Below are 24503 nucleotides of genomic sequence, written 5' to 3'. Positions count from 1 at the left end.
AATTTAGCTTCTTTATTTATTTTTTACTAATTTTTAATTAAAAAAAAATCTAAAAACACCAAATAAATGCAAACATTCTAACTTTTGATCATTCCGTTCTACATTACATAATCAGTAATTCACTATAGCATCACATAGTTGCATATTCATCATCATGATCATTTCTTGGAACATTTGCATCCATTCAGAAAAAGAAATAAAAAGAAATAAAAAAAATATTCATACATACCATACCCCCCACCCCTCCCCCTCACCGAACCCCAGCATTTCACTCTAAATTTATTTTAACATTTGTCCCCCCTGTTATTTATCTTTTGAATTTAGCTTTAAAACATGCTCACTAATTATTAAGTAAGTCAAGTCTGTAGGCAAAATTCAGCTCACCATTATCTCTTTGAATGTCTCCTTTATCTTTAAAATGGGGGAAATAATACTTGAGAGTAAAGTGAGATAACAGGTGCAAAGCACCTGGTGAGTAGAAGGCACAATAAGTGCAAACTATTATCCTATTCCTCAGCTAGCAACCAGTTTGACGAAAGGAGACAAACCTGAAACCCCAGATGGAGAAATGTTCTTGAGGTTGGGTCCTGCCTGTCATCAAGTCCCAGATTAATCGTGTCTCCTCAGAGAGCTGTGGCCGCCCGAGCTAAGGTAACCCTTCAGCCACTTTCTATTACATCACCCATTCGATTTTTTTTTTTTTTTTTTTTTTTTAAAGGAAAGACAGAGAGAAGGAAGGAAGGATAGAAGGAAGGAAGAGAGGAAGAAAGGGAAACATCTTTTAAACATTTTCTTGTTTTATTGTATTTTGTTTCTCCGTTTTCGTTACATGGGCTGGGGCCGGGAATCGAACCGAGGTCCTCCGGCATAGCAGGCAAGCACTTTGCCCGCTGAGCCACCGCGGCCCGCCCCACCCATTCGATTTTAATTGCCTGCATTGCACTTGTTAGTATTTGGAATTTTTAGAAAATTTGCTTATTTCTGTTATTCATTTTCTTTCTTTTTTGTACTTCTTCATATTAGACTATATACTCCATAAGATCAGTGACCTTGTCTTCCTTGTTCACTGTAGCCTATGAGCATAGCACCTGACAAATGATTGATGCTCAGTGAAGGGTTGTTCAAAGAATGAATGCATGTTTCCACTCAGAACACAAACCAGAGTCTATTTTAAGATTTGATCTGCTTCATTTCTTCTAATACATTGTTCTATTTTAGTATCAGATGCCTCATCACATTGGAAAATAAGGTCTTTACTTCTGGTTATATTCTATCTCCATCTTTATGTTGCTTGGGTTTTGTTTTTTTTTTTTTCATTAGTGTGGGTCATTTCCTTTATGTTTCATAATATGACGCTGAATACATTAGTGTCTTGACTGCTTATATTCTATTCTTTGTCTTGTGTTCATCTTGTATTTTTCCCAATAGTGATTCATTGGTTTCTCCTTAGATCACTTTGAGCTCTCAGATTCCAGAAGATTTTGGATTAAGATTTTTCGTCTTTGACTCTGTACTTCTCTATCTTCTCTCCTTTCGGATTGCATCTTATCTGTGCATGTTTATCTTTGAATTTACCAAGGTGATGTTAAAGATGTCAGGGCAAGAGCATCTTTCCCAGGGTGAGGAGGGTGGAATGCCTTCAGAGGACGGGAGAGGCAGAGCATCTGACACGGCTAGATGCAAAGAGAACAGAGATGGAGTAAGTTCGTATGTGAAGGGAGAGCTGAACTGAGTGTTTACCATCTCAGCTCCAGTCAAATGGGAATATTGCCAAAAACTGATGGCATGGTGGAGAGAAAGTATGAGAGAGAAAACCTGGGGCTGAAATAGCAGGATCATCCAATATCCTCAGAAACCCGGCTCGACTTTATGCTACTGAAATGAATGAAACCTGCAATCTCATTTCATCTGGTGGCAGGAAACAGGCGTTAGTAGTCTACATGAATCAGACATTGTATAATGAGGAAAGATTTCCTACCTAACTCACTCAGAAGGAGAGTAACTATTTTTCATTATAACCTCCCAAATTAGACCTTATCAAGTAATGCTCCAGTCGACAACTTAAACTGTTAGAATATGAAACTACAAATAACTAAAATTGTTCCCACCTGTCATCTTTCTTAAAACAAACGGTTTTTCAGAGCCATTCTCTCACTAATATAACCCAACGGCCTTTATTAAATGTGGATTTTACCTCCTAGCACCATAATTTACTTTAATTTTGTTGGCCAGAAAAAGAAAATCATTTTCGTACTATCATCCTTCATGTCTTTGGCAATAGCAGGATCTCGCACTATAGAAAAGATTTTGGAGTAGATTGTACCAATCAGACTTATGAGGTATCAGAAACTCGGAAGTACGATGCTGCACAGCCATGAGGCACCACCGACGATACTGTTAAGGACTAAGGATAATTATAATTTGCTTAATTGGAAAAGGACAACCTACATCTACTAGATTCAAGCTCACTGCAGGAGTTTTAAAATTACTTGAGGCTTATTTTTTCCAGAAAGAAACCATCCTCTTTTTTCCTGCAGTGAACTCGCGTGTCCTTTTTTCTCTAGAGAGCAAAGTCATGTCATGACTTCTCAACACAGTGGTAAAAATAAATGTGCTATAGAGTCCTCTCTGGACTTCTGGGGGCAGCCAGGAAGGTGGATAGACATAAAAATAAATTAAAGGTAGAGATGACTGTGAAACAATTTGATTTCAGTACCTAATCCCCCCAAAATTTGATCTAAGGTTCTCCCATAGAGCAAACTAGTGACTTCATTACCACCCCTTTCCCTTCTGTGCCGGTTTGAAAGTATTATGTACTCCAGAAAAGCCATGTTTTAATCCTGATCCAATCTTGTGGGAGCAGCCATTTCTTTTAATCCTGATTCAATAATGTAGGCTGGAAACTTTCAATTAGATTATCTCCATGGAGATGTGACACACCCAATTGTGAGTGTGATCCTTTGATTAGATGGAGATGTGGCTCCACCCATTCCAAGTGGGTCTTGATTAGTTTACTGGAATCCTTTAAAGGAGGAAACATCTTGGAGAGAGTCAGAAATGGCAGAAGAATCAGAGTCGACGGAAACTTCACAGCAGAGCTGACACAAATGTAGACATGTGAAGAACAGAGGCACGGATGTTTGGAGATGCCTGGAGCCCACCAGACATTGCCATGTGATGTTAAGCAAATCGACCCTGGAGAGAGCCAAGAGAAGCCAAGAGATGAAAGCCAGCCCTGGAGAAGTAAAGTGAGTAACCCCCAAAAGAACAGAGGCTGAAAGCAATGGAACCCAGGAGCAAGGGACCAGCAGATGCCAGCCACATGACTACCCAGACAACAGAGGTGTCTTGAACCATCAACCTTCCTTGAATCTAGGTATCTTACCCTGGATGCCTTACTTTGGACTATAAACTTGTAATTTATTAAATTCCCTGTTTTAAAAAGCCATTCTAGTTCTGGTATATTGCACTCCAGCAGCTTACAGAATAACACACCTTCTTTGGTGGGAAAGAAATTCTAAAGAAGAGTGAAATGACCAGTGTTCAGCACACAAAGAGAGAGAAAGTTAGCTTACCTAAAGATTATTAAAATACCAACTTTACTCATAGCATTTAAAGAAATGTAACAAATTCCTTCTAGGCAGAGATTTCAAATGTTACAGACTAGAATGGGAGTCACTATTCCCCTGAGACCCTGGAGATGATTTTACTTCTTGAAGGAAGGGACTTGGTCAGGTCATCAAGAGAAGCCCATCCCTTATGTTCCAGATTGGATAAAGAGCATTTTATCTTATAAAAATAGTTTATCATCTTAAATCTTGGTAGACAAACTTTTGTCCAGTGCATAAATGTTCCTTTTTTGCTAAGAGCTGACTTCATAGGTATATAATAAATCCTGGGGAAAGGGGACTGATTTCTTGATGTGTGCTCCCCCCTGCTACCTTTACCCCCTTGCCTTTAATTTTGTATCACCTACATACTTCAGTTCCCACTCTATTTCTCATTTACAGTCTATACATATTTTTCCTCAACCACAAATCTTGATTAAATCCCTTAGTAAGTCACATTAGTAGGGGCCCTCTTTTCCATCCCTTCCCCATTTCTTGTTTTCGTGAAGTCCAAGCATTTGTTTGACTATCACGCCAATACTGTAAAAACAGTGTCACAGGCTTTCCCACTGTCTATTTTAGGAGCTGGACCTCTAAGTTCCAAGGGCAAGACACATGCTACATCTCTTCATTCCTCTAACCCTTGTACTGTAGCCTGTGGACCTATTTCTTTCTCAACATGGTCACGAGAGTCAAGTGTCCCAGATCTTTTCAACCCAGGCTGCCCTGAGAGTCAGCAACAGATTTTGTATATTACTGTGTACTAGCTAGAGGATTCTAAGCTGACATTTTCTACGTTATCCCAATGGCAGAAATATGAATTAGCAAACAGTCCAAATGAGCCAGGAGTCCAAAACAATAATTATGAGTTAATCCCTTAGGTATAGTGGAGATATTAATGGAATGAATAAAGAAATAGAAAGGGAGGATAATTAAAAATATAGGACTAGTGTGTTAATTTGAGGCTATGTACCCCAGAAAAGGTCATGCTCTTTTAACCTATTTCTGTGCATGCAGACCTGTTATAGGGGCCTTTTAGTTAGATTATTTCAATTGGGATGTGACCCACCCCATTTAAGATGGGCATTAATTCTTTTACTGTATGAGAGGATAAAAGACAGAAAAACCCAGAGAGCTCAGAGAAGCCCCAGAGAAGCTGAGACACAAGGACACACCTTCAGAAGCTGGGAAAGGAAGCCATTTAAACCAGAAGCTGAAAGCAGCAAAACCTGGGAAAGAAGGACCAGGGGATGCTGGCTATGAGCCTTCGCATGTGACAGCGTGTCCCAGATGCCAGCAGCCTTTCTTCAGAGAAGGTATCCTCCTGTTGATGCCTTAATTTGGACATTTTCATGGTCTTAGAATTGTAACTTGTAAGCTAATAAGTCCCCATTTTTAAAAACCAGTCCATTTCTGGTATATTACCTATCAGTAGCTTTAGCAAACTGAAACCACTAGGAAAACAAAGAAAGATTTATTTGATGGAAACATCTCTCCTCTAAGAGCTTGCATTTTATTTAGCATTCTAGAAATTTCCAAGAAAATGAACAAGAAGTCTAGTATATATTTTCCTGCATATGCATATGTGTTCTAGTGCTTTATTTTCTCTGGTTTAATGATATTTTCCTTGGTGCCAACAGCTATAACATATCTTCATCTTCAGTGTAGCTTTCTATTGGTATATAATGCTATTTTCTTTATTCATACTTTGAGAATTTCCCCCAATAAGGAAGTCTCCTTCTAATTGCCTTACCTCTGCTGGTACCTGGACAGAGGTAACTGAATCCGTAAGACACTTAGTTCTTGGACATGAACTCAAGAGGCTTGCTAGGAGTGGATGGTACATACACATTTCCAGAAAAAGTGAAGAGAGGTCTGGTTTGCTGAGTACAGATGGTGATCAGAAGGTTACAAATAAATTCATTTGAAGAAGTGTCCTAATGAATTGTTCATTACACTTTTTCTAGAAGCAGAATAAAAATTAGAAGAGCCTCTGATTCAGTAGGTCTAGGATGGGGCCCAAGAGTTTTCATTTCTAGCACGTTCTAGGCGATGCTGATGCTGTTAGTATGGGACTGTACTTTCAGAATGCTGCCTTTCCCCCCCATGGTCCATGTCTTAGTTTCTCGGCTTAAAATAACAAGAACTTACTGTCTCACAGTTCTGAAGGCCAGAAGTTCAAAATCAAGCTTCAGTGCTTCCTCTAAGTTTACAGGGAAGAATCTTGTCTGTGCCTTGCTTGTGGCTTCTGGTGCTGGCTTGCTGGCAATTCATGGCATTCTCTGCCTCAGTTCTCATGGCATTTTCCCCTCTGTATTGTGACCACATTTCTTCTTATGAGGACACCAGTCGTGTTGGGTTAAGAGCCTACCCTATTCCAGTATGACCTCTTTTTAACTTGCCTAATTCCATTCCCAACAACTCTGTTTCCAAATAAGGGCACATTTGGAGGTACTGGGGAGAAGGATTTCAACATTTTTGGGGGGGAGGAGGACACAGTTTAATCTATAACAGTCTATGGCAAGGGTTCATGGAGAAAACTGATGCTATATGAGCCATCACATAGCTCACAGCCGTCTGAGGCAGCTACCATAATTGTATTTGCTTTTTGTCAGCTCAGGGGAGAAAGAAGAAAGCAGCAAATGAAGTCAAAAGCACGTACTTTGGCAAGTATCACAAGAGAGTGGGAGTAAAGAAGATGAGCATGAAAGGACTCGGGTTTTTTAAAGTTTTATTCTTTTCTGGGAGGGGGATTTGTTTGTTTGTTTCAAAGGACACAGCAGCAATTCCCAATCTTCCTTGTGTTTCACGATCCCCCTGAGTGTTCCCAGAGGTTCTGACTCTGTAGGTCCTGGACAAGATGCACGAGTCTGCATGTTTACCCAGCATCCTGGCTAATTTTGAAGCAGATCTCCTAAGGATTAAACTTTAAATAATAATGGTTTTAGAAGAATAAAATAGAAATCTAAGTGGAGACAATCCTCCGTGGAGAGAAATCAAAGGCACTATCAGGTATGTTCTCTGTACATGGAAGGTTTAGCACCAGAGCAGGGAGTGCGAGTTAACTTTTGCTGTTTTTAAAAGAGGCAGGGAAGGAAGCAGAGCAGAGAGTGTCAGTGAAGGCAGGAGACAGTGGAGACTGGGCTGATCACTTAAGAGGTGACGGATTTTTCATTTGTTTGTTCAAGATCCAACGTAATGAGAGAAATCTGGGTAAGGGAATTCTTTTCGAGTAGTTGCCAGAAGGAGAATAGGTGGCACACTTAGGAGTTAGAGACGAAGTGGGAATGAGGTCACTGGGCATTAAGTAAATGTCGTCAGAAAGAAGGATTCCATGCTAGATGCAGCCAACGCAGACATGGGGAAAATACTACCCATAACCAACCTATTCAATTATGACAAAAATGATAAATACATTATTCTGTATGTGTGTTTTTGTGTAAATATGTGTAAGTGTGTAAGTGTGTGTGTGTGAGAGAGAGAGAGAGAGAGAGAGAAAGTTTAAGAGAGACAGATGTCTCTGTCTCATCTCTGTCTTCATCTTCAGATGAAGGGAAGGAGAGAGAAGGAAAGAAATAATTAGATGACAATTAAAGACATCTGGCCAAAGGCAGCTTATGTGGTTATCATGAATGTGCCTGAGTCTTCAGTTTTCTGATCAGGCATAAAGAATGTTAGGTGCTCATCTCTCCAAACTTGCTTATCTTAATAACAGAAGTCAAGATAGAAATCCTTGAAAGCTCTGCCTTTAGAAAGAAAAAGGAAAAAGCAGTAACATTCATGTATTGAGCAAATGTTCTCCTTTTTTTGGAGTGAAGTGCCACAATCTTGTTTTTAGTCCTGTTGTGTACATATATACGTGTGCACACAAGATTTGATTTGGCAAGGGCTTTATCACGTCATTTGGTTATCCCCAAATTACAATGCTAATTTGATTTAAAATTTCTACCTAAGCTGCTTCTTCAACGGGACTGTAATTATTTTTCCTTCCCTGCCTGAACCCTGGTTTTACAACCCAGCTCAAGTTCTACCATTCCTACAAGATTTTTTTCAGAGGATTCAAGAGTTCACTGACTTATTCCAGCTCTAAATTGAAATCAAGTGTATGGATAACTTTCTATTTACCCTCCTTCCCCCATTCTCCTGAGCTCAAGCACAAAAACACTTTGCATTCAGGATGTGATTTACAGTGGTAAAGTATTGTTCAATGAATTAACAGAGAATTGAGTCCTCTGGTAATAGTGTCCTCCCCAGCATGCATTCTATTCCACCGTCTCTCTCCCATTATGTAATAGCCTCTGGTTGAGTGGAGTTGTCTCTACCCCTAGCTCCGGAAATGGGTCTTGATTTCCTTAACTCATCAGTGAATTCCCATCCTCTGGTTACAGTGATCCGTTCAGGAGTGGGTCCTTGATCTGACCTGGTCCAATCAGAAGGAAGCTCAAGACTTTTGCTCTGTAGTTGGAAGAGAAATTCTCACTCTGTAGCGTGTGGTGTGCGGATGTGATGCCTGGAACAGTTGCTGTCAGTTGGCTGAAGTGGGAGAAGCCAGCTTGAAAGTGAGAGCAACACCCAGCGGACAACAGAGAACTATTACCCAGAATGCGGGTCTGAGACCTGACCCAACCAGCCCGAAGCCACTGCCACCTCTGCAGGCTTCGGTTATTTGAGTCAATATGCTCTTCATGGTTTAAGCCAGTTTGATTGGGATTTTCTAATAATAATATGCTTCCCTATTGTTTGTGGTTACCCCTATATTTTAAATCTTTGGGATACAATATGCAGTCGGTCTTCTGGCAACCTGATTTATTTAGGAAAATAGTGGCATTCCAGGGTAGCATTTTCTATTTCAATAAGATCATTACATATTTTTTCTGTGTTACTTACGCGCTTTCTAACCGAAGCCACGTTTACAGGTGGCAAAATAATAAATTTGATAACTGTTTCTACCACAATTTCTGTTCAAAATGAGTCAGTGTTTTTATGCACTTAGTACTGATATAGACTTCTTTTAATAATTCATATATCAAGCATCTCCTGAACATTTTAGGTCCACTCTAGTTGTTTGTAGATAGACATACTGTGAATCCAGGCACTCTCCGAAAGATCAGTTTTGTTGAACATTTCTCTGGGTTCGTGGTGATATAACGTATAGGGATACCTTTTCTGTGAAACTGAAGAGACCCCAGCAGACATATGGATTTTAGCATCTCTGTGGTGTACATTTCTAAGCAACACTGCAGCTGGATGTAAAGCCGACAGATTTCTGGATGGATCTCACCATCTTCCGGGCTGTAACAAAAGGAAGAGAAAAGATATGAACATGATGGAGATTTCACTCATCAGCCAGTTGTCTCAGCTCCAAGGGGAAACATGCTCAATGAATATTCCCTAAAGCCGTGAATCTAAAATATAGGACTTCCTGCTTTGGAACCAGTGACCAGAGTCATCATTCTTACATAAGTGCCCTTCTGACTAACAGCTCTTAATTTTTTCCCCCTTTAGCAGCAGAGCTTAAAATCATAAATCTTTTAAGCAATTGAAAATAGCAGACATTTTCAACTTAACTGTTGGAACAAATTTCCAAAATATATTTCAACACCAGAAGGATCTCTTAGCCTGCAAGAAAAGATTAAAAACTCATATTTTTAGAGAAACTAACAGAGCTATTAAATTGCCAGTTATAAAATAGCTCTTTAATATTAAGGCCTTCTAGCACAATATGATTAGAGACCCAAGACGTGAATTATTTTTATCAATATTTTCTGTCTCAATCCAAAGGATAGTCCTTTATTGTTTGCTATGGCTAATTTATGGAAGTCCAAATGGTTTTAATGAAAAAATAAAAAATTTGTGATAAAAGAGAAGAGTAATAAAATTCTAATAATCATACTTAACAATCTAAAGCTAAATAAACATTGAACTTAGGCTCTAAAATTTAAAGTCCTTGAACTTTTCTCTATTAGATGTGATAAAACATGTAGAACTGTAAATATGATAAAACATGGAGTGATCACTTTTAATAAGGGGAGAGAAGTTAGTAATTGATAACTGCAACTATAGTAGCAATTGTTGAATAAAGCAAACAGAATAAGATGAGAAGTTTAGAGCTGGATTAGAAATAGAAGAAATCCTAAAAGTGAATTCCGTGAAATGTCCTAATGCTGTATCTTTATTTCTATCAGCATTCATTTAAAATTAATGCTGATTAAATAGTGCAGCACTTGGACTTGACTCCTTTGTAAAGTGGGTCAGTTGTAAAATATCAGGGAAAATGAAACAGAAAGAAAAAGACCGGTGGCTTCAATTTTATCTAAATTCTGAAATAACCATAGCAAGAATTTGTATGTATACAGCACTTCATAATGATAATTAGCTTTCATTTTCAAATACTGAGTTAGTAGGTGAGCAAGAGTTTATCTAACCATGTGGCTTATATAACACAGGAAAACAAAAAATTCTTTGCCTCAGTATCAGTGATGTCTGCAAGTCACTCTATGACTTTCCCTTGGCAGACAGAACTAAATACCTCAAAAGAGCTTACATGCAAATTTGGCTTTATGTGAAATTTAAAATACTATGTTATTTTCTCCTGAGTGTCTCAGGTTCCCTTTCAGAGCTTCCTCTCACGGGACCCTCAAGCTGTCGTCCTGCTACCTCGGTTCCCCTCCTCCTCCAACACACACACATGGCCTCTCATTATTTCATATTCTCTTCAGCCTTTTAAAATATCTCTGACCTGGGTCCCATTCCCTCACAGCCCTGTGCTCCCTGAAAGGATAATGGGCATTAATGGTTTACGTAATATATAGCAATCCTGGAGTACTATCTAATAATACACTGGTTTTGACAGAAAAATCTGAAGACAGTGTCTTAGCCCAAAGGTGGGCTAAAGAAGAAAACATTTTAAGGCAACTAGATCTTTTCTGTGCTGCTTCATCATTCCAGTCGCAGCTGCCTATTTCCACCTATGCATAACATTAGTCCTGGTAGCCCATATGCCCCCTCCTTTTTTTTTTCAAAAAACCTATAAAAATCTGGTGTATTGTACATGTGATGAGTAGGGCAGTTAGCCAGCAGTTAAGTACAGTGACATTCCGAGCCATGAAGTATTATTTTCAGAAATACAAAATATGTGCCTAGTGGCTTAGTTCCTAAAATAGGCAGACTTCATATATAGATTACATTTTATGCAATTTAAACAAGTGACTACCTTATTAACTTTTATCTTAAGAGCCAGTATATTTTGTTAATATTTTACAGTCAGAAATGGAGTGATAAAGCAAAACAGTAAATGCTTTTGAAAAAGGCAAGTCAGAACAGAGATTAAAATGTCTAATTCAATACATTTTCATGAGTGCTATCTCCCTAATGTCTCCGTAACCCATATATATGCTATAATTGTACATTATTATTATGCCCCTCATAAATATTATGCGTTGAAACTGAATAGGTGCCACCAGAAACACAATCTGCCTAGCGAAAGTTGAGTTATGAATTTTTGCATTAAAAATTTCATATATACACTCATATACAATGATTTAATATCTTAGAAAATAGAAGAATTTGAGAGAGAAAGGAACTAGTTAGAGAGCAGTGGAAAAGTTAAGATACGTTAGTGTTTCATGAATACTAGACCACGTTACATTAGCCTCAGAATTTATACAACTTATTTCTCCCACTTTAGAGCTGTAAGATTTATTACTGCTTCTGATTTTGAAAAGCTCATATCAAAGAAAGACAGACTGTCAAATAAGCCTAATTATAGTTTATAGAAGTGGATGGAAATGCATTTTTTGAGAAACATCCACCTAGGTTATTTTCATAATAAATGAAAAAGAGTCACAGCATGGAAAATGGAGGAAAAGCCAAGAAAACAGCAATTAAGAAGCTTGAAACTTTCTTCCTACATATAAATTACAAGAGCAAAGGAACCACTTACATTAAAATAAAAGAACTTCCTCCAGGAACTTGAAGCAGCTTTACTTGAAGGTGATGTTCCCTAATATTACTTATGCTTAATCTAAAATGATTCATGTTAATTAATCAAAATTGAGGTTCATGAGTGTCATCCCTGAGGTGACATTTAATTCAGTCAAAGAAGTGATAATTTTAAATATTGGCTTTTAATTTTTTTCTTTTGAGAATAAGGTAAGAACCACCTGGCCATTTTTGTTCATTTAAAAGCCTTGTTTTTAAAAGTAAAAAAAAAAAAAAACCCTAAAAGTTAATTTCAGCAGTGATTTAGAGCTCAAATTGAACCAAAACATTCAATTGTGAATTTGCTTTCAATCAGCTGTTTAAGGGTGAGAATCAGGATTTAATCACATGGCTTTAAAAACGTGAACCACAGAGACTCAGAGAAAGCAGAGAATGCTGCAGCACCATGAAGCAGAGAGTCCACCAGCCAGTGACCTTTGGAGATGAAGAAGGAAAACGCCTCCCGGGGAGCTTCAAGAAACAGGAAGCCAGGAGACCAAGCTGGCAGATGACACCATATTCGCCATGTGCCTGTCCAGCCGAGAGAGAAGCCCTGACAGTGTTCGCCATGTGCCTTCTCACTTGAGAGAGAAACCCTGAACTTCATCAGCCTTCTTGAACCAAGGTATCTTTCCCTGGATGCCTTTGTTTAGACATTTCTATAGACTTGTTTTAACTGGGACATTTTCTCAGCCTTAGAACTGTAAATGAGCTTATTAAATTCCCCTTTTGAAAAGCCATTCCATTTCTGGTATATTGCATTCTGGCAGCTAGCCAACTAGAACACTCTCTAAGAGCCCTACTTAGACAGCAAGTGAAACTGTCATTGTAAAGGAATATTCTGCTGGGGAATTCATTAAATTGGGAACAACTTCCTCTAATAGCCAAGAATTAAACATTTTGGTCTGTATGTGCCTAAAATTTCCACATCTGCTAAGGAAATTCCCTTATGATTCCATTAAAAGAATGACCATAAAGGAGGGCAAAGGCATTAGGAATCCCTGTCAACTTCTCTACTTCGATAACTAGGATGCAAAATTGTGAGCTAGTCCTGGCTTGACTCTAACTCAGTGCCTTATACTGGTGGGAAGACACCTGTACACTGCAGGCTAACATGCCCCAGAGGGTTTTGACAAAAGCGTGAAAACAAACTACCATCATGCACTTCAAAATTCATCCCAAATTACATCTTTTATTTTGGGGGGCAAGGGGCAGTATAAGATCTGGAGTGCAAGTGAGCCTGTCAAGGGGCAGGGACATGCCAGGCAGGAGGAAAGGCTCAGGGCTGGAACTTCCCTGGGGCTGGGAGGCTCCAGGTCACTGGTGGGAGGGAAGTGGCTGCCTGGACTGGCCTAGTCTCCCTGGGGACTGCTAAGCCACCTGACCAGCTGGAGACAGGCAGGGTGACCCTAAGGCCGACAGGCATCAGGGCCACTTAGAAGCAGCCCCTTGACCATTTGAGCCCCTTCTTCATTCTTGCGAAGAAGGGTGGAGTGGGCTCTCTTCTTCCTTTTCAACCCCCAAACATGGGCAGGTCTCTCTCCAACCAACACAACAAGCCATCTCACCACCCTCCCCCTGTCTACGTGGGACATGACACCCAGAGGTGTGGACCTTCCTGGCTAGGTGGGACAGAAGTCCTAGAAGGAGCTGAGACTTAGCACCAAGGGATTGAGAAAACCTTTTCGAACAAAAGGGGGAAGAGTGAAATGAGACAAAGTGTCAATGGCTGAGAGATTCCAAACAGAGTCGAGAGGTTATCCTGGAGGTTATTCTTATGCATTGAGTAGATATCACCTTGTTCTTCAAGATGTAATGGAGAGGCTGAAGGGAACTGCCTGAAAATGTAGAGCTGTGTTCCAGTAGCCATGTTTCTTGAGGATGATTGAATAATGATAGAGCTTTCACAATGTGACTGTGTGATTGTGAAAACCTTGTGTCTGATGCTGCGTTGATCTACCTTGTCAACAGATGAGTAGAACATATGGAATAAAAGTAAATAATAGGGGGAACAAATGTTCAAATAAATTTTATTTGAATTGCTGGTGATCAGTGAAAGCCAGGGGTAAGGGATATGGTAGATATAATCGTGGGTTTTTTTCCTGTTTTCGTTTCATTTCCTCTTCTGTTGTCTTTTTATTTCTTTTTCTGAATGGATGCAAATGTTCTAAGAAATGATGAATACGCAACTAAATGATGATTTTGTGAATTACAAAAAAAAAAAACAAAAAACTTGAACCACTATGGTAATAGGTGGACCTGAAAGCAAATATTAACTAACTCGCCTCTCAATAATGGCAACTATCGCTCTTGCAGATATTCTAATTATAATTCAAAGAGTACTATGCTAAAATTAAAGGCTGACAACACCAAATAATATGAGCATGATATAGAGCGACCGGGACTCACATTCACTGCTGGGGAGAGTGTAAAATGGCACAACTCCTTGAGAGAGGGTCTGGCAGTTTATTCTAAAACTAAACGTACACCTATCCTAAGACCTGAAGTCCAATTTCTAGGTATTTGCCCAAGATAAATGAACACATACTCACAAAAAGATCTCTGCAAGACTTTTTCATAGTGGCTTTATTTAAATAACAGAAAACTGGAAATAGCCCAGTGTCTATCAATAGGAGAATGGCTAAAAATACTAGTATCTTCCTACAACAGAATAATATTCAACAGTAAAAGGGAACACACTTTTGATATACAAAATGACATGGATGAATCTCAAAAAAACATTACTTTGGGTGAAAGAAGCCTTACACAAAAGAGTAAATACACTATGACTCCATTCATAGGAAGTTTTACGATAGGTAAAACTAATCAGTGGTGGAAAGTGTTACAACAGTGTTCGCCTGGGTGAGTGCTGTGGGGTGGGAATTGACTGAGAACAGACATGAGGGAACTTCCTGGGGTGAAGGCAATGTAATGCACTTAGATAGAGGTCTGAGGTACACAGGTATATATATATATATTCATCAACACTCATTGTATGGTACACTTAAGATTTGTGTGCCATTGTGTGCAAATTTTACTGTTAGAAAAAGATCCATGTGCAAGCCTTGAACCCCAGGAGCACCCCGCATGCTGAACTGTTAGAGGGGAGGCAGACTGACGTCTGCAATTTCAGAAAAATAATACGGATTGTGGGATGGATAAAGGGGTGGATAGACAAATATGTGATAAGCAAGTATAATAAAATTTTAATTGTAGAATCTAAATGGTAAATATTTACTTGGTGGTTGAATATTTGCATTTTTCCCAAATAATTATATGGCATAAATGGAAAAAAATAAACAACTGAGCAGCTTTCTGACTAGTGAGGTCAAGTTCAGGAGTTAATACACTGGGGATCTTAGTTACAAAATGCCTTGGCACTGCATACGTCTGCTCTTTTGCTGAGAATGCCAGAGTTTGGTGGTCCATGCAGCTGCTAATAGCTTTTTAAATAAAAACCAGCAAGATGTTTGTTTTGATAGTCTGTCCCCAATGTAATGGTTTATATATTTAGTTGAAGGCAACAAGAAATAATAAAAGGAAAATAGGTTCTGGAGTCAGAAAACTTAGATTTAAATATAGGCTTTGCTGCTTAGAATTGTGAGCTTAGGAGAACCACTTTAACTTCTCCGAAAATCAGTTTTCTCAGCTGTGAAATAGGGATAACAACTCCACATGACTCAAGTATCTCATGGTCGCTGCAAGGACCAAATGAGTTCATGTGTGGGTAAACAAGTGAAAACTGTAAAGGACTGTTAGAAGTTGACTGCAATTCATCTTAGCACAACAAAAGTGGGTTCACTGAGTTTACGCTTGGGTATAGCCTCTAGTTTTAAAAACTAGTTGCCATTCTACAAGTCTTTTTTTGCTTATGAAGCCCAAATATGGACTTTGGTTAAAAAAAACACATCATAAGAGTTAGAAAAAAAGGGGTGACCCTTATAGATAACCACTCAGCATTTCACAGATTTTAGTCGTGACATATAGTCATTGCTTGGGTATGTTAACTGGCAGAGATGAAGACCAGAATTCCTGCCTCAGCAAATACATACAAGTTCCTCTTTTTGGAAACAATTCTGTTGGTGGCTCTTAAGCCAAAGGGCAAAGAAAGACTCAGGAAGCTAAATGGGATGAGGGGGAGGGGAATATAACCTTTGCTTTTTTTTTTTAAATCCTTTTCAGAGCAAATAGCTAGAGACAAAAGGGATTTAGTGATTTATCCAAGGCTAGCAATCTCTAGGATATCTCCAAATGCCCCCGGTGGTTCCCTCTCAGGTGGATACCATTTGCATGGATATATCCTAATTCTCTGCCAAATCCAGTGACGGTTTCACAGTCTAGTTCTTCATATGGTTTCAGGGAAAGGAGTTTCTCAAAGCAGTCACCAGCTGATGTAATCAAAGGACAGTCGGGGGCAGAGTGAACGCAAAAATGTGTGTGTGTGTGTGTGTACGTGTGTAAGACAACTAGTTTTTTAGATTTCACATTTGTAAAGGCAATTACAGGGTCTATCCAAGTATATAAAGACCTCCCAACAGAGAACAGATGCCAAATACTAAAATGACTGTGCTATTTTATACCACAATAAACACCTCAACAGAAAGAGAAGTCCAGCTAATCAGGGTAACAGAAGCAAGACATTTGCAAGGTACAGATACAGTGAGTTCCCATATCGTCCCTGTTTCTTCCACTTAATCTTCCCTCTGCGAATTTTTACAAAACTTGTGTCTTAGATGGAAACATCGCCGGCATTTTCTTGGTAGAGAGTCAGAGCAAGTTTGGTTCCCCCAGGAGCCTTTGAAGAAGTAATTGCACTAATACCCCTCACTTCACAGCATGTCTTTTCATGGGAACAGATGCCTCTGTTACTCCCTCCCACTGAACATGAGTTGGGATCAAACTCTGCCCTGGAGCTATGTGGGCTCAGTCAGGAATGAAACTCCACTTCTAAAAGCAAAGTGAAACCTGAAGTGAAACAGAATTCTCCTTTTGTCATTACTTTGGGAGCCTTTATGCAAACAACAGCTTAGAGAGGTCAAAGCCTTTTACACAATTTAGGACCATATTCTGATCCCCATCTCCTGTTGCTTTTTGCTTGCCCTCTGGTTGAACATTTGACATTTCCCCATGACCCAATTGGGACAGTTGATAAACAATGAGTAACATTACCAAGCACCTTATTCTCTTTTTCCATTTAAAGCATAAAAACTATATTTAAACAGATGTAAACACTTGAAAAAAATTACTTAGCTATCAGTTTTCTTATTTCTTATGTTGAAACAAGACCCAAAATATTACTATTGAATTGTAAATCATATTTTCTTTATCTGAAATGTTACTGTTTCAGGCAGTGCTAGGGGAATAGGTAGTAACCTCTTTTTGATGATTCCGACGGGACTTTTTGGGCATTTTTCAGGGCATTAGAAGTTGAAAGAGGTAATAGGCTGCACTGCGGGACTCCTTTTTCTTGATACAGAAGCATCACTCCTAAAAGCTATGCTTATCCGCTAGGGTCTCTCTTGACCTCTCCATTTTTCCTTGTGGTTCTCTCAATGTTTTCCTCTTTATGGTCTCTGGTTGGGAATCTCATGGTGTTTGTCCACAGTTTCTTAGGTTCTGATCTTAGCAGGTCTTGTGATTTCACCAGCAAAGAGAAGCCTGTGACTGAGCTCTGAGTCCTGCATTCTTGATCTGTGACAAAAATCAGCACCATGAGTCACATGGCTAAAACACAGCCCCTACCCACTGACCATAGCTAGGATTGCTTTATCTTAAAGATTATGTATTTAGAATAACTAGTAAAGAAACATATGTCTGTTATCACATTTGATTCTAAAAAATATTTTTTGCATCTGAAATCAAGATTTTCAACTTTGGTGCTTATTCTTTTCACCTGATACCAGTGATCTCTTAGGTTTCTTTAGAAAGGTCAATTACCATTCGTTTATTATGCATTACACTTGAAGGAGTTCAAGTCACTGATTGTCTATTATATTCAAATTCTGGGTCATTAATTACAACATGCACTTAATTCCTGCTTTTCCCACTAGAACACGACTGTTGGTTTATTTAAATGGTATTCTTTAGGTTTCATTTTTAATGATGTCACTAAGCTAGGTTACGCCGTATTTCTCATACGTTAAAGCTATAGGCTTATATAACTAATGCAAACTATGAACTGTAGTTTACCATGATATTGTAATATTCTTTCATCAGTTGTATCAAAGGCACTTACCAATGCTAAGTGTCAATAATTGGGCCTGTATAAAGGGTATGGGATTTTTCTTTTTGGAACCATGAGAGTGTTCTCAAATTGATTGTGATGAAGAATGCACTATACTCTGTGATTACACCGAAATCCATTGATTGTATACTTTGGATATATTATATGGTATGTGAAAAAAACTATTAAGAAAAAGAAAAGCTATAGACTTCACTAATACTGCTGAAAGGAATGTCTCAGCTTTACAACAATGTAAGAGAACTAGGCCGACAAAATTTAAATCATCCAATTAATACAAGAGAGTGCTTTCAATTATTAAGAAATTATTTCCTTATCTCATTTAACTATAACAACACAAAATGTTGATCAATGCTTTAATAATTAATTATGTCATCTAGTTGAATAATTATAGAATAACTAACTGTTGAATCCATTATATGACAATGCTGAAGACTGGCCCTCCTCTTCCATATGAGAGACTGTTTATCTGGAACCAGGGTCTGAGGGATGAGGAAAGACCACGCAGACCGTGATTCCATCAGCATCCACACTAGGGCACTGTTTCTCCCAGAGTCAGGATTCACAGGTTGAGGAATCAAGGGGTAGAAATGGGAGTGACACCACTCACTATCACCCCTAGTGATCCATAGGAAAAATTTTTGCGTCCTGTCCCTAAAATCTTAAGCTCTGCTGGTCTACAGGTCTTTGTTTGAAAAGGAGGAGTGCTTCTACCAGGAGACACAACAATGATTCCACTGAACAGGAAGTTAAGACTGCCAACCAGCCCCTTTGGGTAACTCATGCCTCTGAATTAACAGGCAAAGAAGGGAATTACTGTACAGGCTAGGATGACCAATAGCGATTATCAAGGGGAAATAGGACTGCTATTACACAACAGAAATAGAGAAGAGTTTGTCTGGCATACAGGAGATCCCTTCTGGGGTCTCTTAGTACTACCGTGCCCTATGATTAAAGTTAATAGAAAATTGCAACAACCAAGCAGGACTGCAGTGGTCCAGAAACTTCAGGAATGAAGGTTTGGGTCACCCCACCAGATAAAGAACTGTGTCCAGCTGAGGTGCTTGCTGAGGGAAAAAGGAATATCGAATGGGTAGTGGAAGAAAGTAGTCATAAATAAGATCTATAACCATGTGACCCATTACAGAAAGAGTGCTGTAATGGTTATGAATACTTCTTCCTTGTTTTGTTCTGAATATGCTTGTATATTTCCACAAAGCAAATATCTTTGTTTCTTCCCTCTGTTATCCCCTTATTGTATGACATATGTTGTAGTAACTTTATATCATAATATTTAAATTATAAGATGTCAAGTTTAAGAGTGAATATTGCCGAAGGACCTGCACCCTCTTCTAGGGAAAGAGTTGGCACATTTTTGGTTGCACCCCACAAGACAGTTGAGTATTGTTAGACAAAAATATGACTGCTATTATTTTTATTTAGAGGTTAAGCATTGTTTAAAGAGAAGGGTATGGGTGCTAAATTGACAACTGTGATGGTTAAATTCATGTGTCAACGTAAACCAGTTATTTTGGTCAAGCAAGCACTGGCCTATTGTTACTGTGAGGAAATTTCATGGATTTAAATCATCAGTAAGTTGATTACATCTACATTAACCAAGGAGACTCCTTTCAGCAATGAGAGAAGTCTCATGCAATCAGTTGAAAGCCTTAAAAGGAGAACAGATGATTTCAGCAGTCAGAAGGAAGAATTCCCATTTCTACTTCAGGCAGCCAGCTTCTGGAGAATTTACTGATGTGCCAATTTGAAGCTGTTATGTACCCCAGCAAAGCCATGTCCTTTTACTTGATCCAATATTGTGGGGGCAACTGTGTTTCTTTTAATCCTCATTTCAATATTGTGGGGTGGAAACTTTGATTGGATTGCTTCCATGGAGATGTGACACACCCAATTGTGAGTGTAGCCTATTGATTGGCTGGAAATGTGACTACCCATTCAAGGTGGGTCTTGATTAGTTTACCAGAGTCCTTTAAGATAGGAAACATTTTGGAGAATCCTGAGATGCAGATGCTTAGAGAATAGTTGTTTCAGAGCCAACATGAGACCCAGACATTTGGAGATGCAGAAAGAAAATGCTCCTTGAAGCTGTTTGAAACCAGAAGCCAAAGGACCAGTAGACACCAGCCACATGTCTTGCCAGCTGACAGAGGTGTTTGGATGCCATCAGTCTTTCTTTAGTGATGGTATCTTTATCTGGATAACTTAGTTTGGACATTTTTATGGCCTGAGAACTGTAACTTAATAAATCCCCTTTATAAAAGCCATTCCATTTCTGGTATATTGCATTCTGGCAGCATTAACAATCTAATACAATTAAAAACCTTCTGGGAGTTCCCAGCTTGTAGCTGCCCTAAGGAACTGGGACTTACCCATCCTCATAATTGTGTGAGCAAATTCCTATAATAAGGCTCATAACATTTACATTATATATATCTTGCCAGTTATGTTTCTCTGGAGAACCTTTATAACACAAGGGCCTATAAACAGGCCTGAAATCCCCCTTTTTAGACCCATGAAAGGATTAAATGAGATAGGTTCATTGGGGAGACTTTAAAAATAGGGTAGACAGATGGCATCTATCTGTTTATCATATTAATAATAATAACAGCAAACACATGTAGTGTCTACTGTGTGCCAGAGGTTTAGAGCTGTCATCCAACTCTCTGGTTCATTCTTTAGAAATTTAAAGAAGAGTTTGAACTTGACTCCTACTCAATACAAGATGTTCTTTAAATTTTATATATAATAAGATTTTGCAGTGTTTTTATGTGTTCCATTGACATGCAGTGTCAATTTGCACTTTTTGCAAAACTGTCAAAAGATGACACCCTAACAATACGGAAATGTGCATTTCTAGCCAGATAGAAGGGCTGTTTTCTATAAAAAAAAAAGCAAAGACTTTATGCAAACTTAAAAGGTCAGTATACTAGGAAAATGTCATATTCTCCCATGAGCTTCTTCACAAGACTATAAGCTCCTTGAGGTAAGAAAATCTACCTTATTAATCTCTGTAACTCCTGATAGAGTAGTGGTTCAAGGGTGGTGTTTGATCAAACAGTTCCCCAACATGGCTGAGACAGGTAGTGTCTCGGCGGTGGGAGGAATGGGTGACTGCTGGTTCTGCCAGAATCAGCTCCATTTCATCACTAGAGATTGGTTTCTTAAGAATTCCTTTTCCTGCAGCCCTCACTTTTTAAAAAAACTATTCTATAAACAGAATACATATTAAAAGAAATTTCATGCAGATAGGTAGAAAGAGGAAAGGATTACCTGTGATCTTAATACCAAAGGTAACCACTGTTAACATTTTTGTTATTTTATTTTGTTCACTTATTTTGTTATTTATTTTGCGATTAACATTTTGTATTTCCTTCTAGATTAAAAAATATATATATACCACAAATATACATACGTGTAAGCAAACATATATATGGGGACAGGTACATATTACATATTAGAATCCACTTTTTCTAATATGGAGCATCTTTCCGAAGTGTTAAATGTTATCAGTTTTCATGGTTTATTACTCTGAAATTTTCTGCTGGTTTATTTGATAATTGTTTATTATCTCACTTCCCCTCCAGAAGGTAAATCTTTGACACTGGGGACTTTTCTGTCTTGTTCAATAATGCAGCCGCAGAGCTTAAAATAGGGCCTGGCAAATAGTAAGCCTCAATAAGTATTTATTAAATAAATAAATAGCTGCAAAATATTTGATCATATAAATATGTAATATTTTGTTTAACTAATCTCTATTTTGGAGCATTCATATTTTTCCTAATTTTTATTTGCTATTTTAAGCAATGTACAATGAAGCGTGTATAATTAAATCTTTTCATAAAATACACAATGATTTACTTTAGGAAAAATTCCTAGAAAAAGAACTTGAATGACATTTGATACCTAGGGACAAAATATAATTTAAAAAGTTTTCTTGAGTTTATATACCCACTGGCATGTCCTTTTCTTCCAGGGACCCTCTTTTAAAATGCAAATTTTTGAGAAAGAGGCTGAATGTCTATTAGGAAGGGAAACTGGTCAAAGCCAGTGCCCCAAGCAAATATTTCCTATTTCTGAAATTTTCCTAAGAGTGGCACTGTTTTTTATTTCTTTATGGATACCACTATAAAGAAAGAGAAAAATAAAAGAAAAAAAAACAAGAATGCTGACGTATTTAGATGATTAACACACACATGCACCCACCATCACACTAACTCAGGAAGCAGATTCTTAGGGCTTGAATTTTACAATCCCATCACATCTTAACTGTAACTTAACCTCTCTATCTACATTACTTAACCTCTCCAAGTCTCAGCTTTATCAATACAATGGGACTAGCAGGGCTCCACGGGAATAGGGCTGCTGTGACAAATGCATGTAGGATGCCCGGCACATAATGAGCTCTCCGGTATTAATACACACGGGAAAGGGTGAATTCATCCAGATGCTTGTCCAAGTTTCTTCTTCACTGTAATAGTAGGAGGTGGAGCTTTGCACACTGTGACTTGCAGTCCAAATATATCCACAACATGTTTTGTTTGGCCTGCGGTGTTCAACCTTATTTTTTGAATTCACATAAAAATCTGGATTTCCTGTGCCTCTTAAGAATCAAAAGATCTAAAGGCTCTCGGCCCAATCTCCAGAAGATCAGCACTTAGCTAGTACTGAAGAGCAGCTGCTCTTGTAGACAGCGGAAGCTCCCCAGTTCTCCTGAGACCCCCATCCAGGCTGTTTCCTTATTTACCTTAGTGTGGCACACCTTTTGATTTGCTTGTGCTGGTTTAGAGCCCAACTAATTAGGGTATTTAACAAATACTCTTAAAACGGAGCTCATCCAACACTCACCTCTCAGGACATAAGTTTACTGGCAACAGATGTGTGCATCGATTTAAGGAGAGTGGGATTTCCTACATAAAAACAGTTTCCTCTGATATGAAAAATAAAACTGGAGATTTAGAAAAGGCAACTACTTATATAGACATAAAAAGTTCATCAAAATCTGTACCCTCCTAACAAATTGACCATCATAACTGAAAGTAATTATTAAAAAGTCTCAAATATGCTTGAGCTAAACTCGAGTCCAAATCATGAAATATGTGATATCTTTGAAAAAGAACAAAATGGGCTCTCTGATCTTAGTCTATGAAGCAAAATTTCAATGTTTATCACTTCACCAAGGAATTCACTGAAGAAAAACAAAGAGCTGTAAAACTGTACACTTGCATGCAATAGCTCCAGAAATAGGGATTTGAAAAAATGTTGACACTAGGGGTTCCTGAATTGACCTCAGTGTTAGTTGTAGACTGAGTTGGAACCTGACAAGAGAGGTAGTTGGACTGCACCAAGAGAAGGTGGAATTGTTGGCTAGACCATATCGTGAAGTTATTGCTAAGCCACTAACTTTACAATAGACACTTCAGCATTGTCAAACGTAATTCTTCCTTTTAAAGTTGAAAAAACTGGGGCACTAACTCATTTGACTAGAGAGTGATGCTAACAAACTGAAGTTGACGTTTGAATACCTATTTGTGTGAAGTGTATTGAAGGACTGCTCTGCAAGGAAAAAAATGAGAAACGAGCAGACAATCACAAACAAAAGAAGGTCAGGAATGTTCAGATGAAAAAGACAAAGGCTCTGATGTCCTGTGATCAAAGTTAGTATCATTTTGAAAGATGTAGAAGCATCACAGACTTGTTTTGAAAATTCCAAAAATTCTAAAAAAAATTCTAAAAATTTCTTTTAGGTTCAAAATAAAATACATTTGGAAGAAAGTAAAGGTATTGCTACTTGGAGAAATTGCTGATGAATTTCAGGAACCTTACCACATTGTCCAGGCTGAAAATATAAATCAGTTTGGGTGGATTCATGAATGAGAGATCTCTATTTATCTGATACAGTATCAGGGATCACTAGGTATTTGAGAAGCTTATCCCATTCTCCCTGTTTTTTTTCTCCTTTAATATTATCAAGAACTTTACTGTCCTAGATTTGAAATCGCATGTCTCAATGCTTGACTTTCAAAGCAGTTAAGGAGATAATCAGGAAAAGGGTAAGAAAGGGTAGAGGCAGCAAACTTAGAAAATTTGTTTTCTGTTGGATACAATGGATAGTCTCAACAAAAAGTAAAGGAACACCAAAAGGGAAACCATATTTCCATTTCAAAAAGATAGTCATCAAACTCCAAACAGAAGGCAGCTCTTCAAGAAGTGGGAGCATTGGTAAATGAGTATTAGGAAATCTGAGTGGTTTTCCTCCCTAGATTATAACGTCCCCAGGAGCAGGAGACTTTTTCATTCTCACTGTTTCCCTAGCACCTAGCACAGCACCTGGCTTGTTGAAGCCTCTCAGTTAATGTTTATTGAAATGAATTGAAGTGGATGTTCAAAGCCGATATTTGTGGAAGATGAACAAGTCCTGCCAACCCACCGGCCTCACCTCGTGTCACTGTTGGAAATGCCACCAGGCCAGATGGACTGTGGATATGAGCCAGTACCATACATATAATGTTCTCAAAGGGGCAAGGCCAGTATTCAAAGTTGAGAAGAAAAGCAGCAGTAATCTGGTTCCAGAGGAGGAGAGTGCCCTCTCCCGCAGTGGTTCATGCTTTCGGAATGAGTATTAACATGGCGCATAAATGGTCCAGACTCAAACA

The 24503-nt window shown here is 38.5% G+C and overlaps 1 protein-coding gene across 4 annotated transcripts in view; it reads right to left on the bottom strand.

Annotated features, from left to right (window-relative positions):
* The window catches only part of RGS7BP (regulator of G protein signaling 7 binding protein), a 128516-nt gene that overhangs the window by 24590 nt on the left and 79423 nt on the right, over nt 1-24503 (bottom strand). For all 4 annotated transcript variants that reach the window (XM_077117291.1, XM_077117295.1, XM_077117293.1 and 1 more), the window contains one exon: nt 8770-8900. In XM_077117291.1, the coding sequence (XP_076973406.1) occupies nt 8770-8900 (131 nt within the window). The remainder of the gene's footprint in view (nt 1-8769; nt 8901-24503) is intronic.

This window comes from Tamandua tetradactyla, chromosome 9 (genome assembly GCF_023851605.1).
Source record: "Tamandua tetradactyla isolate mTamTet1 chromosome 9, mTamTet1.pri, whole genome shotgun sequence".
In the NCBI taxonomy this organism is placed as follows: domain Eukaryota; kingdom Metazoa; phylum Chordata; class Mammalia; order Pilosa; family Myrmecophagidae; genus Tamandua; species Tamandua tetradactyla.
The sequence above is the reverse complement of the archived record's forward strand: the minus strand, read 5'-3'. Positions and strand labels throughout refer to the sequence as shown.